We start from the raw sequence: 14,166 nt of genomic DNA on the forward strand, positions 1-14,166 counted from the left end.
GTTACGCCATTCCACTGAAATATGGAAAGATTAGTCACAGTTTTAGGAGTATTAGAGTACAGATGACTTGTTGTTGGTTAGCTATTTTTTCAATGATATTGCATAGCCGAGTGTGTAAAAATAGCTATCGCTGATACCATGGCAACATAGGAAAACACTTCCAAGCAAAAGATCAAAGAGCTTCATTTCTTTTCCAAACCATCTTTAGATATTCCTGCACAGGGCAGCTTTCCATCAATCTATAACACATCTAACTAGCAACTAAAAATCCAGATATTTTTCATCAAAATTTATTCTGAAAAAAATCATTTGGAGAAAATATTAACTTATCAAATTGTACAGCCAGTAAATGACAGAATTACCTATGTAAAATGCAGAGATATATTTGCATGAATAAATATAACAAAAATATTTTAAATCCTGAAATTATCTTATAATTGTGTGTGTGTATAAGAAAGTGTAATGCAGAAAGTCAGGGTTTCTGAGATAAATCAAGGTATGTTATGCTGTTTATTATTTTTGTGTTTCTATGTCCTCTTCTAGGGATATTTCAGTTTTAGATATCTCGTCTGATAAGTCCCTTTTATAAAGTGGAGCTGCAGCTTAGGAATTGTATTTAGGTTTTTTTCCATGCTTTGTTTCCTTGGGCACTCCTTTATACCTTTATAACCTATTAGTCGTATAACTACTGTGTATTTATAAGAAATTCTGTAGACATTCAGATATCTGCCAAAGGTCAAAAAGATCTCAAATTGAAATAAAAGAAAATTGGAGGTCTATACAAGTTATTATTAAAAGGATATAAATAATTCTTTTTTTTACTGTTGTAACCATTCCAAGAAAAATGCTTTCTGTTCATCTGTGCCATTTACGCTACTGACCCAAGAAAGTTATGTTAATAACTTTTTCTTCTGTCATTGTGCAGAACACAGATTTGTGCTTTCAGAGAGCTTATGCTCTCTGAAAGAGATTCAGAATAATACACTAACAATTTCTTGCTCTAAAGTGGAGTCAAATTGTTCAGAAGATAATAAAAATTACATAGCTGAGAAGAAATGAAAATACCTTTTTTTGAAGTAATGACTTGATACTTAGATCAACTGCAATAAGAGTAATCATTCTGAGAGCAAAAGAATTCCCCAGACTAGAAATCTTTTTGAGGTAAGGTTACTTTCCTGTTTTGATGGCAATGTTTATAAAATTATTGTTGAGGCAGAATGTGACTATGTATTTTAGTCTGAATAGTTTAAATCCTTCCTGGAGTTTTATAAGAACAGAGCATGTGCCTGTGCACATACTATGCATGACTTTTGTTTGTCAAGAGCAAAGACCTATAATGTGATCTAATGCATGTTTCTGCAGCAGTCATTAAAGAATCTCTCTGGAAGCAAAGCATCATGAAAATTATGATTTACCAATGTTTGATATATAATTTATTTAGATAACTTATGTAGTAATATAATAATGGTCTTTGAAAAAAATCAAGTAATCAAATATTTGTCTACTTACTTTTTAAAAACAGAGGATTTTGCATTATGTCAACATAAAATCTCTTATAGTGTGTATTTTATAAATCAGTTAGTCAAATAAACACATAGTCATATTTGACAAGGGAAAACAAATGAAAAGATCTTTAAAATGCAATGTGGAAAGTTTTATTCTGAAAGGTAAGGCCATTTTAAAAATAGAACTTCAGAAAACTTTCCCATCCTTAAGTATTGCTTCCACTATATTTCACTCTTTTAGTGACAATGACTGATTCTTATAAGTCTCACACTGCATTTTTGCATGCCTTTCTAGCATATATTAATGTAAAATACAATTTGTAAACGTTCTGATTCTTCAGGCTACAGTGTACAAGTAGGCTGCTCAATTTGTAATATTTAAGTAACTTCAGCAGAGCTTCTTGTAAGCATAGTGCTAAGTACTGTGCATTCAATGTTGCTATTTCAGCAGCTTAATAAGAAAAAACTGACGTACAACATGACCTTTGCGGGATAATTCCAAGTTGGATGTTACATGCCTTGTCATGCAGAAGACTCCTGATGCATTATAATAATAGTATATCCACTCCTAAAGTTCTTTCTTAGGCATATCTCATGTTTGTTGTTGAAAATCCATTTCTGCTAAGATAAGTCATAAATTTGCCAACTAAGAACAGCCAGGATGAGGAAAAATAAAAGTAGAATGTGTGTGTATATATATAGTTCTTTTAATGTTGCTGATTACGTGAGAATTTATGTAAAGATGGCTAAATATTATCTCTACACATATATTATACCTCTGTCTCCTACTTTGCAAATGGGATGTCTGATTTAGGGTATAAATTCTTTTACTTTCTTAAATTTGTATCACGCCTCGCTAACTGAGTGGTGTGAGAGATGTCTGGTGGTATGAAAAGGTGGTAATTGGCTTCACTGGGAATTTTCTCTGAATAAAAAGGGTAGACAAATCTTCCACAGTGTTGAAATTCATCTCCCTTTGCTTCAGAGTTAATTGGAAGCAACTGCAGAATAATTCATTGTCCAGTTGGAAATAATAATTTATAAATGCTTTGCAACATACATTTTTATAGGTAAGAAAATTGGGAAAAGTATTTGATTACAGCATAAAGAGTTTATAGAAAAATACTTTTTCTCCAGCTTGTACATTTTTAAGGCATTTTATGGGTTTTGTATCCTATAATTCAATTCTATTTTTGCACTTAAGAGAGTTTATACATTTACAGTATTTATGGAAAAGGATGAGTTTTTTTCAAGATAGTTTAACTTAAAAATTAGAGTCCCTCTTCCTTTCCAGTTAATATAGTAGTAATTGCCACTTGGCAAAAATGTAACATTTGTCATGATATGAAGTTGGTGTCCATTTTATTTTGTATAAGTATATTTATATTTTAGTGAAAATCTCTGGGTTTTATTGTCATTTTGAAATGGATTTGTAAATGACAGGCCTTCATTTTTAGTACTATATTTGCAGTTTTGACTATATGAAGAGAATGTTGTTTTACTAGTAATTATTTTGTGCCTTTGGAAAACAATTGTTGTTTATTGAATCTTAATGTATAAGTGAAGATGATTTAATATTTAATATATTATATGTAAGTCAAAATCAACCTTTGTAGGTATTACTCGTTCACTGGGCATTTGAGATGGAGTTACAGTGCACCCCAGTATTAGAAAGTATCAGTTGTATGTTGGTGTTGCTGTTTTTTAATATGACTAGTGGTAACTTCCTAGAATTAGGTAGCAGTTCTAATATGCAATATTTTAATACAGTGTTAGCAAAGAATTTGTTTTAATCTCCTGTCACATGTATTAACTACATCTTTTATGGCAGCTCATGGGTTTGTTGATAGCACTGGAGTGAACTGTTTTCCTCTGGTAAATCAAGCTTCTTCTTCACTGAGCTACTTTCCGAACCTGAGCTCATCATCTCCATCCTCACTCTACTTCTTTTATTTCTCTAAATTGTAACTTATTTAAGGCACTTCCAAGTCATACAGACACCAGAAGAGTAGGATTCCTCCCTACCTTAATGTGGCCCCTATTGAAATGACTCTAACACCATAAAACTATAAGTTACCGTTTATTCAGCTTTCACTTGATATTTTCCTTCCGAGTTTCCTTTTAATTTTCAGTTATATGTTTCTATTAATAGTGTGTTATTGTGTTCAAAGAATCGGATTATTAAAAGAAAAACAAAGAAGGAGAGCAAAAAATTAGGGAGAGGAGGGGAAATGGAAAACAATGCCATGTACAGTTGTCAAATGACCCTGATTTTGTTTTTAAATGTACACTTCTAGGAATGCTGGCTACACTCCTTGGAAGAAAAAAGGCTCTTGTTACACAAAAGGAAATCCTCCCAAGGCTCTTTAGATCACAGCTTTTTATACACATAGTGATGCAATTTGACCATTTACCATACAATCTTAAGCATGCATGGATTTTCTAATAACTTCAAATCCTAAAGTAGGAATGATGGTAGTTGATAATTAGGAATGAGGGATAAGGGATAATTTAGTCCCATCTGTTGTGGCTGTTTTTATCTTGGCCATTACTATGTCAGGAACCACCCAAGCAAGGACATGATTCCTGTGGTTGTTACCTCCCAGGTATTGCTCTTTGAATTAAATAGCTGATGAGCAGATCCTTGTGCCAGCCTTGTGGACTCAGCTATGTACAGGTTGTAGGTGGTGTGTCATGTTACCCTTCTCTGTCTTTGGCCAAAATCTCAAAACGATGTTAGCCACTAAGTTCTGTGATTAATACAGAGATTTTTCAATGTGCTTGGCAGTCCTTGTGCAATTCTCTCACACTGACAGCTGTGTCTGATGTTCAATGAGTTGTGCTTTTACTGTAGGCTTGGCACTTCTTTTATTTTTGCCTTGAGTATCCTGTAGCTTCCCAGAAGTGGTTAGAAATGGAGCCTTCACATAGTCTTGCCGTTCTTTTAGTTTCATCTGTTTTTCCTTTCATGATCACAAAAGGAGACGGTAGACGCTCAAGTGCACTGGATGCGGAGTACAGAAACGCAACTGAAGCGCAAACAAGGTTAATAAGTACCTGAACTCAAGGTTCCGTGTGCTTGAAACTGAGAAGATGGGGAAAAAAAATCAAGAAAATCTTTGAAAAACAGCTCTATGAGTCAGTGGGAATAAACCATCTTAAATATGTAATTCATACACTGTGACAGAGATGCAAATTGGGGAATTATACTTTATCCTGTAATGGTATTAGTAAATCGGGGACAAGGACTGTGAGAATGAACAAAGGTGGGACACTAAGACATTGGGAAAAATTTGACTGAAATAGATGTTAATATCAAAATAATAAAAATTGAGTAGGAGATAGGACTTTTCTAATGTAATATAGAAAGAAAGGAAAATGTAACATTTTTTTTTTTTTTCACGAGTACTACTTTAACTGATTACATTGCTACATGCAGCATTTTACAAGAACGTATTAGTCGCACTTCATAATTAGATGTATGTGTAGGTGGTTTTATCCAGTGCAATTTTTAGGTGGTAAGAGACAAAGATGTATTCAAGCATTTAGAGCTGAACAGATTATACGGCAGTGTTAATTCACTGAATTGTATTATTAGGAACTACTGAGAATAATTATACTATTTAAAAAAATGAATATTAAAAGAACTAACAAAAATGATGAAAGGTGAAATCCAGTACAGAAAGTGATTTCATTCTTAAAGATTACTTTTACGGGACGTTCAATATGTCTGTATGACTAAAAACTATTGTGTGAGTGGTTTCATACAATACTAGCTGTGGGTGGACAATTGGCGTGACAGTGCTAAATCAGAATAAGCTGTCTTTCTTTTGAAGTTATGTTCTCATGCTGCAACACTTGAAGAGACTGGTGTTTCACAACACTTCAGGAACAAATTGTCTAATTAAAGTTTAGAAATGAAATAAGCAATGGTTGTTTTTCTAAGGAAATATAATTTCTGGAAAAAAATACAATGCTGAGTAAGTAGAGTGAGAACTTCAGCCTGCACAGGCAGGGTAATTCTACCTTCTTTTTCCGACACGCTATTTACAAACTGATGGACTTCATCACTAGAAAATAAATCTCATCTGTTGTGTGTACATTAGAAGATCTTAAAATCTTCAGAATAGAATAGAAGGCTAACATACATTTTATGAAAACCAGAATCCTCTCTTTTATAGTACTTTGCCAATTACCATAATGTATTTGTGTTACTTTGTTATTAAAGAGCAGAGGAAGAGAATCAGTATTTCAGAGCAGACATCGTAATAATCTATACAGTACCAACAATTGAAACAACCCCCTGATTTGTCTTTCATAAATTATTCACTGACCACTGGGACAGGCATTGTTTTGTGACAAAATATGGGTTGTTTCTGCCAGGATGATTTTAACACATAGGGTTCAATAAACTGTAATATAGACAGAAATAGCATAAAAATTAGTTGACATCAGGGAATGACATTAACTTGGTAATCAAGGATTGTCTTCCAGAAGGTATATCAGAAAACATACAAATTAGTGGTTACGTTGGGAATTACAGTTTGGAACAGTTGGGAATTGCAAGAAAGTAAAAAGATGGAAAGTCTTCAGATAAATGCAAATATGTTTTCCTAAATGTTAACAAAAGAAGGTAAAGCAGGAAACTGCAGGACCATGTGGAACCCCAGTTAAGCTTATTTGTATGGTGACATAAACCCATTGGTCCTGATGATGTTTCGTAGAAATTACATACTGCAAAGCTGTGCAAAGCATTTTAAATTTTAACACAGTAGACGGTAGTATTCTGCTTAGAGCTGAAGATCTAGGTAGGGCCCAATATTAAAGACAGTAGGGAAGCTTGGCCCTTTGTCTCAGACTTTCTTGGAAACCACTGTTTACATACAGAAGAATTAGTCAGTAAAACCCTTTTGTCTTGTTTGTACTGCCAGATATTTATGACTACCATAAAAGGGAGTATAAACACTCAGTGTTCCATACTTTGTTTCCATACTCAGTGTTTTCTGACTACACTTCATTCATTGTTTTGTTAGTCAAACAACTCTTATAGTGAGTTTCTGTTAAACACGACTGACCAAATAGGAGTATTGATGGATCTATGAATAGGATTAAAACAACAGTAAGGCGTACCTGAAGCTTTTATCTGTATCAAGACAGAATTGAATTATGGAGAAGTGGTAGCTGAACTAATTATAAAATAATACAACACTGATTTTTGATTTATGCTTTCTTGCTACTCAGTTTAATCTTTTTGGTATTCAAGATGTCCCATATGCATTTTTTTTTTCATTTGGAAATTAAGTGAAAGGCAAAAAAAAGTCCATTACATGGGGAAGCTCAAAATAATACAGGTACTACAAATATTACGTGCGACTACTATTGTAGTATTACAGAAATTATGCAAAAAGGCTGAAGTCCAATTCCTCTACAAAATTTAACAGCAATTTATAGAAGGTCATGAAACAAGGTCCAAATAATCAGTCAGAGGACAGAAAATAGCATATGGCTTCCAAGAGAGAATTAACAAATTAGAATTTCATTCTGACAAAGTAATATTAAAACACATCAGTAACATTGGGTTCTTAGAAGAAGTGGAAAGAGGAAATCTGAGATACTTTATAGAAAATTTAGTCTTAACTGACTTTTTTCTTCTTACTCAGTTGATAATAAAATATGAGCCTTTGTGTTTACTTGTATTTGAAATGTGCTACCAGTATAGACCTGAGACTTTCCCCTCTGCTAGGCAGTGTGGAATGAAAAAATCAATTAATATTTGTCAGTTGTGGCTGGCACCTGGATATGTTTGCACTTGTTTCCAAAAATGTTTAATTTCCTCCGCAGGATTTCACGTATATAATAAACCCTAGCCAAGACAGTTTCTCCATGTAATATATTATCTTAAAAACCTATTGCATTTCTGCCTTTTAGAGGAGTGTGAGAAATCAGTTACTGCAGGGTTAATCCTGAGAAATCCTCATGGTCACAATAAGATTTAGTTAATCCAGTGAGGGACTGCTTAAAATACACTGATATTGAAAGAGATTCTGTTATTGATGTTTTAAGACCCATAGAGTTTTTTGTTTTTTCAGAAATCTTGAAAAAAATGTATAATGGAAGAAAGTGGTGGAATTTTGGAAGGTTCCTATTGAAATTCTCTTTTGGGTGGGGAGTTGTTATGGCTATCAGAAAAATGTTCTTTGCTGTCAGAAAAGAATTGTATGGGCAGGATTAGCTTGTTCAAATATATACCTAGCAACAACTCTTCCATGAAGCTATAAACATTACTAAAGTCAGTCAAATGGAAATGAATTTTGCTTTGTGGCAGTTGGCTGGGACTGATTTTTTTCTGTTTTAGGCAGCATTATATATTTCTCTGTAGCCTGTGCGTTGACTTACTGTACTATGTGAAACTGGGCAATTTTGATGAGTATGTTTCCTTGCTTCTACCAGATGTATCCAATTTGGGGACAGTCAAAAATAACAGCAAGTATCTTTAAAACTAGCTTAATAGGGATTTTATTTGTATGGGTCTCCAACGAACCCTCCTATTCCGTAGAGTTGAATTAGGATCTTAATTTTAAACGTTGCTCATGATGCTACTTTAATTCTATCATGTTTCTTTTGTTCTCTTCCTCTGTAAATGAATCACGTTTAAGAGTATATTGTGGTTTATAAAGATTTTCTAAACTAGAACATAACTGGAGTTTTTTTGTTTGTTTGTTTGTTTGGGGGATTTTTTTGCAATGACTTCTTTTTGTGCAATATTTGCAGCCATTCCTTTTATTAAATGGGTGATGTAGTTTCTGCTAAGAGGTTAGCTTACAGGTTAACAGGTTCTAAGATTATACCTCAGTACAGTTTTCAGCTCAATTCATTGAGTGTTTGTCTAGAGTTAATATTTTTTTAACCTTTAATTGAAAGGAGAATTCTGACTGATTGGCTCCTTTATATTGAATTATATCATGATTTCTGAGTTGCTTTATGCACCATAGATGATTTCAGCTGCTTGCTGTGAAATCTTCCGTAGAACACCCATACTTAAAATGTTACATGAATGTTTTTGGAGTTTTATACAACAATGTTGAAACAGTTGCTGTGCTATTGGTTGGGGTTTTTTTTATAGATTGATTCATACCATGATTACACATTCTATAAAGATCATTTGACAGTAAATATTTAAAAGAAAAAAACTATTACAATAACTATAAGGAATATAATTTCAAATGGCATAAACTACATTACCCAGCGATAGCTGCAATTTGGCAGGAAAAAAAAATGTCAGATAGAAGCACAATATGGTATTTAGTGAGCTATGTAATATTAAGCATGTCTGAGCATACATGCAGGCACTAAAAGCATTTCCAGGCTTTTAAAATCTGGCTGCTAAATGTATAAATTTAATAACAGTATTTTTATCTTAAAATACTTTTTAATCAGCAGTTTGCTTAACAGTACACATTGTATGGAAGAATAAACAGAACTCAGAGAAGGCTGTATAGTAGATATGTAGGCAAGCTTGGGAGCTACACTATAAATTGTAACTCGTTTTCTCCTGCTTTCCAGTTTTAATAATTCAAATGAATGAATAATTAAATCATTTAAATGAGGATGGTGCTTGGCCTGGTTATCTTTTTTAAAGATGTCATAGATACTTCAGATTTAGCCACAGGTACGGTGCATGATTATTGAGATTGTAGCTCAGTGGATATCAGTTTCATCATGAATGGATGAATTTGCCTAGAGGGGAGAGTGCAAATTAGAAGGGATAACTTAAAAAGATAGACGATTTCAGCTTTTGAACTGAATTTACTAATTTTTATTTTGAAATATTTAAACATGTTTTGGGCATATTAATGCACACTATAAAATAGGAGCCATGGCAATCATTGTTTGCTTTGCAGAAAATATATTGGATAACATCTTATTATCATCAGATTTCTACCCTATGTACTCAATAATTAGACTTGAAGTCCACTAATATTTTTTATCTTCTCATGACATTCTTATGAATTCTTGTAGATTCCTAGTGAGCTGAAGCCAGTTGCAATATATTATATATATATAATTATCTATCTATCTATCTATCTATCTATATATGCAATATATATATATGCAATATATTTTGTCAAAGTTCATCTTAACATCTGACAGAACTTCCTTTCTTCTTCCTTGGATTATCCAGAATTAACCTCATACTCTTAAACCATGGTCTTTACATCAGTATTTGTATAGTCTATAAGAGCCTCTGACATTTCTCAGGGCCAGGAGAGCACGGTATGAGGTTGCCTGCAGAAAGTTACTTGCTTGTTAGTCTCTAGAGATCAACAAAGGCTAGGGACTGCTACTAGAAAATTGAGGGCTTTCACTACAGGAGAGAAGGGTTGTATCCTTTATGGTTTCCTATTTCCCTTGTTTCTTTGCTTAGCTTTCACAAAATGAATTCTGCTTATGTGATTGTATCCCAGACTTTTCATAAATTTTGGCAAGTGCTATTTCTGCTGTCCTTTTTTTAACCCCATTACGCTGATTTATCTTTAAATATGCCTGAGTCATCTTTCTATACTAAAAAGCCAAGACCCTATCCAATTTCTTTTTTTAAAGAAAGTAGTAATTATTCAGTGCTCTAAACAATCAATTGACAAATACACTAATACAAATTCAAATTATTGTAGATGTCTCGTTCGTATAAAACTGGGTATTATGAATATTTATGAGAAACGCCTTGTAATTCAGTTGTTTCACATTTACATTATTGTTAAGTATTAAGAGTTTTGCTGTTATTCAGGATATTAATGAGACTAAAAAAAACTGAATCACAGGTTGCGATGCAGATGCTTCTTTGTATTTTGAAGAAACAGCAAGATGAAATTACGCAAAACTGAGCATAAACCAAAAACATCTGTTAGGGAGAAAATTCCTTTTTTATAACTCTAATATGTTCTCTGTTATTGGACTAGGAAAGCAGTTAAACTTTTCTGCTACCATATTTTAACTACTGTTCTTACTCAGTACCTTAGTTACTCTGTAAATAAGAGAAAAAGAGCTCATGAAAGTTATGCTTGTTTTTTTTTTTTTTTCCATTTTGCAGATTGCACAGAGGAAGTATGGGGATTTCCCATGTGTCAGTACTTGAAGGATGAGGGCTGGTGCTGTGGTCGCAATGCTAGAATGTCAGCATGCTTGGTATGATTCTCCTACTTTTCTTTTTCCTACTGAGAGCTTTATCCAGATGTTACAAAATTCATTGTTTTTGGCGCCTAATCCTGGAGTCATGACTTAAATCCAGAACTCTACAGAATAACATCATTAATGTTGTAAGCATGATAAATTAGAAAAAATAGTATTGACTTTCCAACTTTATATATTTTAAACTTGCTGAAGGCATGAAAAAATGAGTACTGACAGAAATGTATTTTAAGAGTGGACAAAATGGCCAAACCTTTAGTGAAATTGAAACAAAGTGACTTCTCAGGGTAATCGTTCCTGGACAAGGACTTAGGGGAAACTAGGTAATTGTTGAAGGATTGCAATCAGTGACTCCCCCAACACTTTCATGATTCGTAATATTGAATATTTTGACTGTTTAAGACCGAAACAAAATTGCCTATTCCAAAAACTAGAGGAGCTTTACAAGCTGTGCAGCTTAAGAGCCTGGAAACGTCTTTTTAACATTACATCAAGAGATGAAATGCTTTTAAAGATCCAGCCTCATCCAGGACAGAATGATGAACTGCTATCTGATTTGAAAGAACAGATACATATCAAACATTTTAACCATGATTTAGGTTAGAAAACCAAGTAACTGCCAAGTAATTTGTTGAATTTTTATCTTCATTTTTACTATGGTGTTTAACATTCAGTTCTTTCCAACAGTGGAAAAATCTTTCACTCTTCTCATATTTGTAATTCTTTGTCACTGTGGATCATACAAATTAAGTACTGTCGTACCTACATCATGATTTATGGTGTGAAGAAGAATCTATTGTGAAAGCTAATGTATATCCTTTAACTGCAATCCCTCTTAAGTTTTTACTTTATTTAGCTTTACATGAAGTTCAACTTATGTGTATACTAGGGACTAAAAACATTTTAAGACGTTATACATTGAACTAATTTTTGCTTTAAAATAGTTGAATGAGCAAAATTGATTATATTTCTGTAGACCCAAGAAAAATGCATGTCTTCTTAGCGCTTTCACAAAACGTAATTCTCTTAAATTTTCTTAGAATACTAAGAAAAAGAAACAAATTTTGCTTACACCTTTTACAATTCTTTTGATTATCCTTGCTTCTCCTAGAAATAACCTAAAATAACAGAAGCAAGCTGATTATGAGTCCCTAAAGGTATTAACACTTTAAAGTGTGCAAGCTCATGTTATGTCACACCATTAATCTTTTAAAATGTCTTATTCTTTGACTTTTGTACAATGCGTTTGTAAAATGTGCCAATAAAGAATAAATATATCAGCAATTTAATTCCTTCACTCCTAAAGGCCTTGGAGCGAGTTGCGGTTGGCCAAATGGTAAGTAATGTTGTTTATTTTTACCCTTCTGAGATAAAATCTGTTTTTCTTCTTTGAATGGTGTTAACCCAGTACCTTTTATTGAACTTGGGAATTTCTGGAATTTAATGCAGTAGCATCTATCAAATCCTGATAGATATTATGTGTCATCATGAAATTGCATTTTTATTGCTATAACTGTACTTAGTTAATCTTAGCTTTTTTTGACAATTAAGAGTGAAGAAACATAGCTTTCCATGTAATTGAACTATCTTAGTGGGAGTGATCTACTTCTGTATATTCAGATGCTGCTTATGTTTTACGTAAATACAAATGTACACCTGAAAGTTTTAAGACACTTGAGCTACTCTTCCTAACTTCTTTACTGATCTTTCACCAAATATATAAATTTAGTCCAAATGTCTTTCTGATATCCCTGATTTGGGTCACTCTATCCAAGTTTTATGTCAACTAATGTAAAAATAGAAATTGTTACTACAAAAGCTTGCATCTAGAAGAAACAGCATCATTCTCATTTTTAATCTCGGTATATTTTTTTTCTGTGAATACCTTACATTATTGTTATGCAAATTATCCTTTCTAGATGCACACCAACTGTGTAAATATTTAAAAGGCAAGATTGAGAAACCTCTTCTTCCCATATATTAAGCCCACTGACCTCAGCAGTTTTTCACTGTAGACACATTTTGCCATGATTTTTTTTAACTGACAAGCATTAACATTTTTTTTTGTGCAAGTAGATCTTTCATATACAAAGATACGAAGTTTTCAGTGTATTATTCTTATGAGCATAGCACTTTCTGCATGGTTCAGACTGTACTGTATGATGATTCAACTAGGGAGTTAGTCCTTTCTCTTTAAAATAGTTTCAGGTATTTAAATTGTTACATTGTGGATAGTAGAATATGGATCCAGTGCTTTTTTCCCTCTGTTCTTTTTCCTTCTGCCAACCTTTTACCTTTGAACTTTTACTTCAGAGTTTGGGTTTGTTTTTTCCTCACAGTCGTGGTTGTGTTATGATCTGACCAAAAAATAATTTTAACTTGGTGCAAGAACATTAGTAAATTCTCCTCTTCTTAAGGCTGTTATAGCTGATTTCAGAGAATACAAGCCAATGATTAGTTAAGGAAGTGAACACTGTTTTTGTTACTTGTTTTTGTTAATTTTATTGTCAGCTTTAAATCTTTGCTGTTGCATACTTTTTTGCAGCTGCCTACAGAATCGTTGTTTTATCGAGCTGTTCTTCAGGTTATTATAGAAGAAATTTATGGTGTCACGAAAAGGTAGGAAGCTCTGAATTCATAGAATACTTACCTGGTGAAGAATCTGATTCTTCATCACCTCTACTCTGAAGAGAAATTATTTCTTACAAAGAGAAAGGGTGTTAGAATCAGTGTCAGCAGAATCAGTGTCAGTATCCAGCACACGGATATTAAAATGCAGGATGCGTTTGTTCATTCTAAATCCACATCACAAAGCCATTTTCCTTGCTTTACCCAGAGCTGAAATAGGTCTTCCTTGTTACTGAATGCATGGAGAAAACATACGTTCCCCAGAGAACCCATAGCAATTCATTAAAAAGCGTATACAGTCCTTCGCTACCCTGTTTTGCAGAAGTCTGGGCAGCTTTGATATTGCAGAAGGCAAAAGGGCATTTCTGTTTGTGCTGAGAAAAATTGCTGGAAGCCCAAATGCTAGCATGGCTGTAAAGGACTACTCACTGCCTGTCTATATTAGCAAGTACTGTGCCCTGGTAGGATGGGATTTGAAGAGTGAAACAGTTAGTGTTGAGGACCTGACATCCATACTATACTCTTGTGGAGGATTAGTTTGGCCAAAGGTCAAACTCTTGAAAGAAGAGATACTTCTTCTGTTTATTTGAAAATTGCATGGAGGATATAACACATGAAACCACAGTTACTAAGTTGTATAAAACTTGAGACAGATGATAGTGTATTTTATTTGTTAAAGGAAGTCTAATTTGGGAGAAGTTACTGAGATTATACTTTTGAAATAAAAGCAGTGCAGGCCTACTTTCAAGCCCACTAATGTGAGTTGTCACCAGTCAGAGTTGAACAATGATAGCGGCTGATTGCAGTTGAACAGCTTTATTGTTCTGAAGCTTTGTGAGATTGTTTT

At 33.4% G+C, this 14,166-nt stretch overlaps 1 protein-coding gene across 2 annotated transcripts in view; it reads left to right on the forward strand.

Moving 5' to 3' along the window:
* The window catches only part of METTL25 (methyltransferase like 25), a 60,091-nt gene that overhangs the window by 24,960 nt on the left and 20,965 nt on the right, over nt 1–14,166 (forward strand). For both annotated transcript variants that reach the window (XM_068936488.1, XM_068936483.1), the window contains exons 6-8: nt 10,594–10,688; nt 11,998–12,027; nt 13,237–13,310. In XM_068936488.1, the coding sequence (XP_068792589.1) occupies nt 10,594–10,688; nt 11,998–12,027; nt 13,237–13,310 (199 nt within the window). The remainder of the gene's footprint in view (nt 1–10,593; nt 10,689–11,997; nt 12,028–13,236; nt 13,311–14,166) is intronic.

The sequence above is a fragment of the Struthio camelus genome, chromosome 1, assembly GCF_040807025.1.
Source record: "Struthio camelus isolate bStrCam1 chromosome 1, bStrCam1.hap1, whole genome shotgun sequence".
Lineage (NCBI taxonomy): Eukaryota > Metazoa > Chordata > Aves > Struthioniformes > Struthionidae > Struthio > Struthio camelus.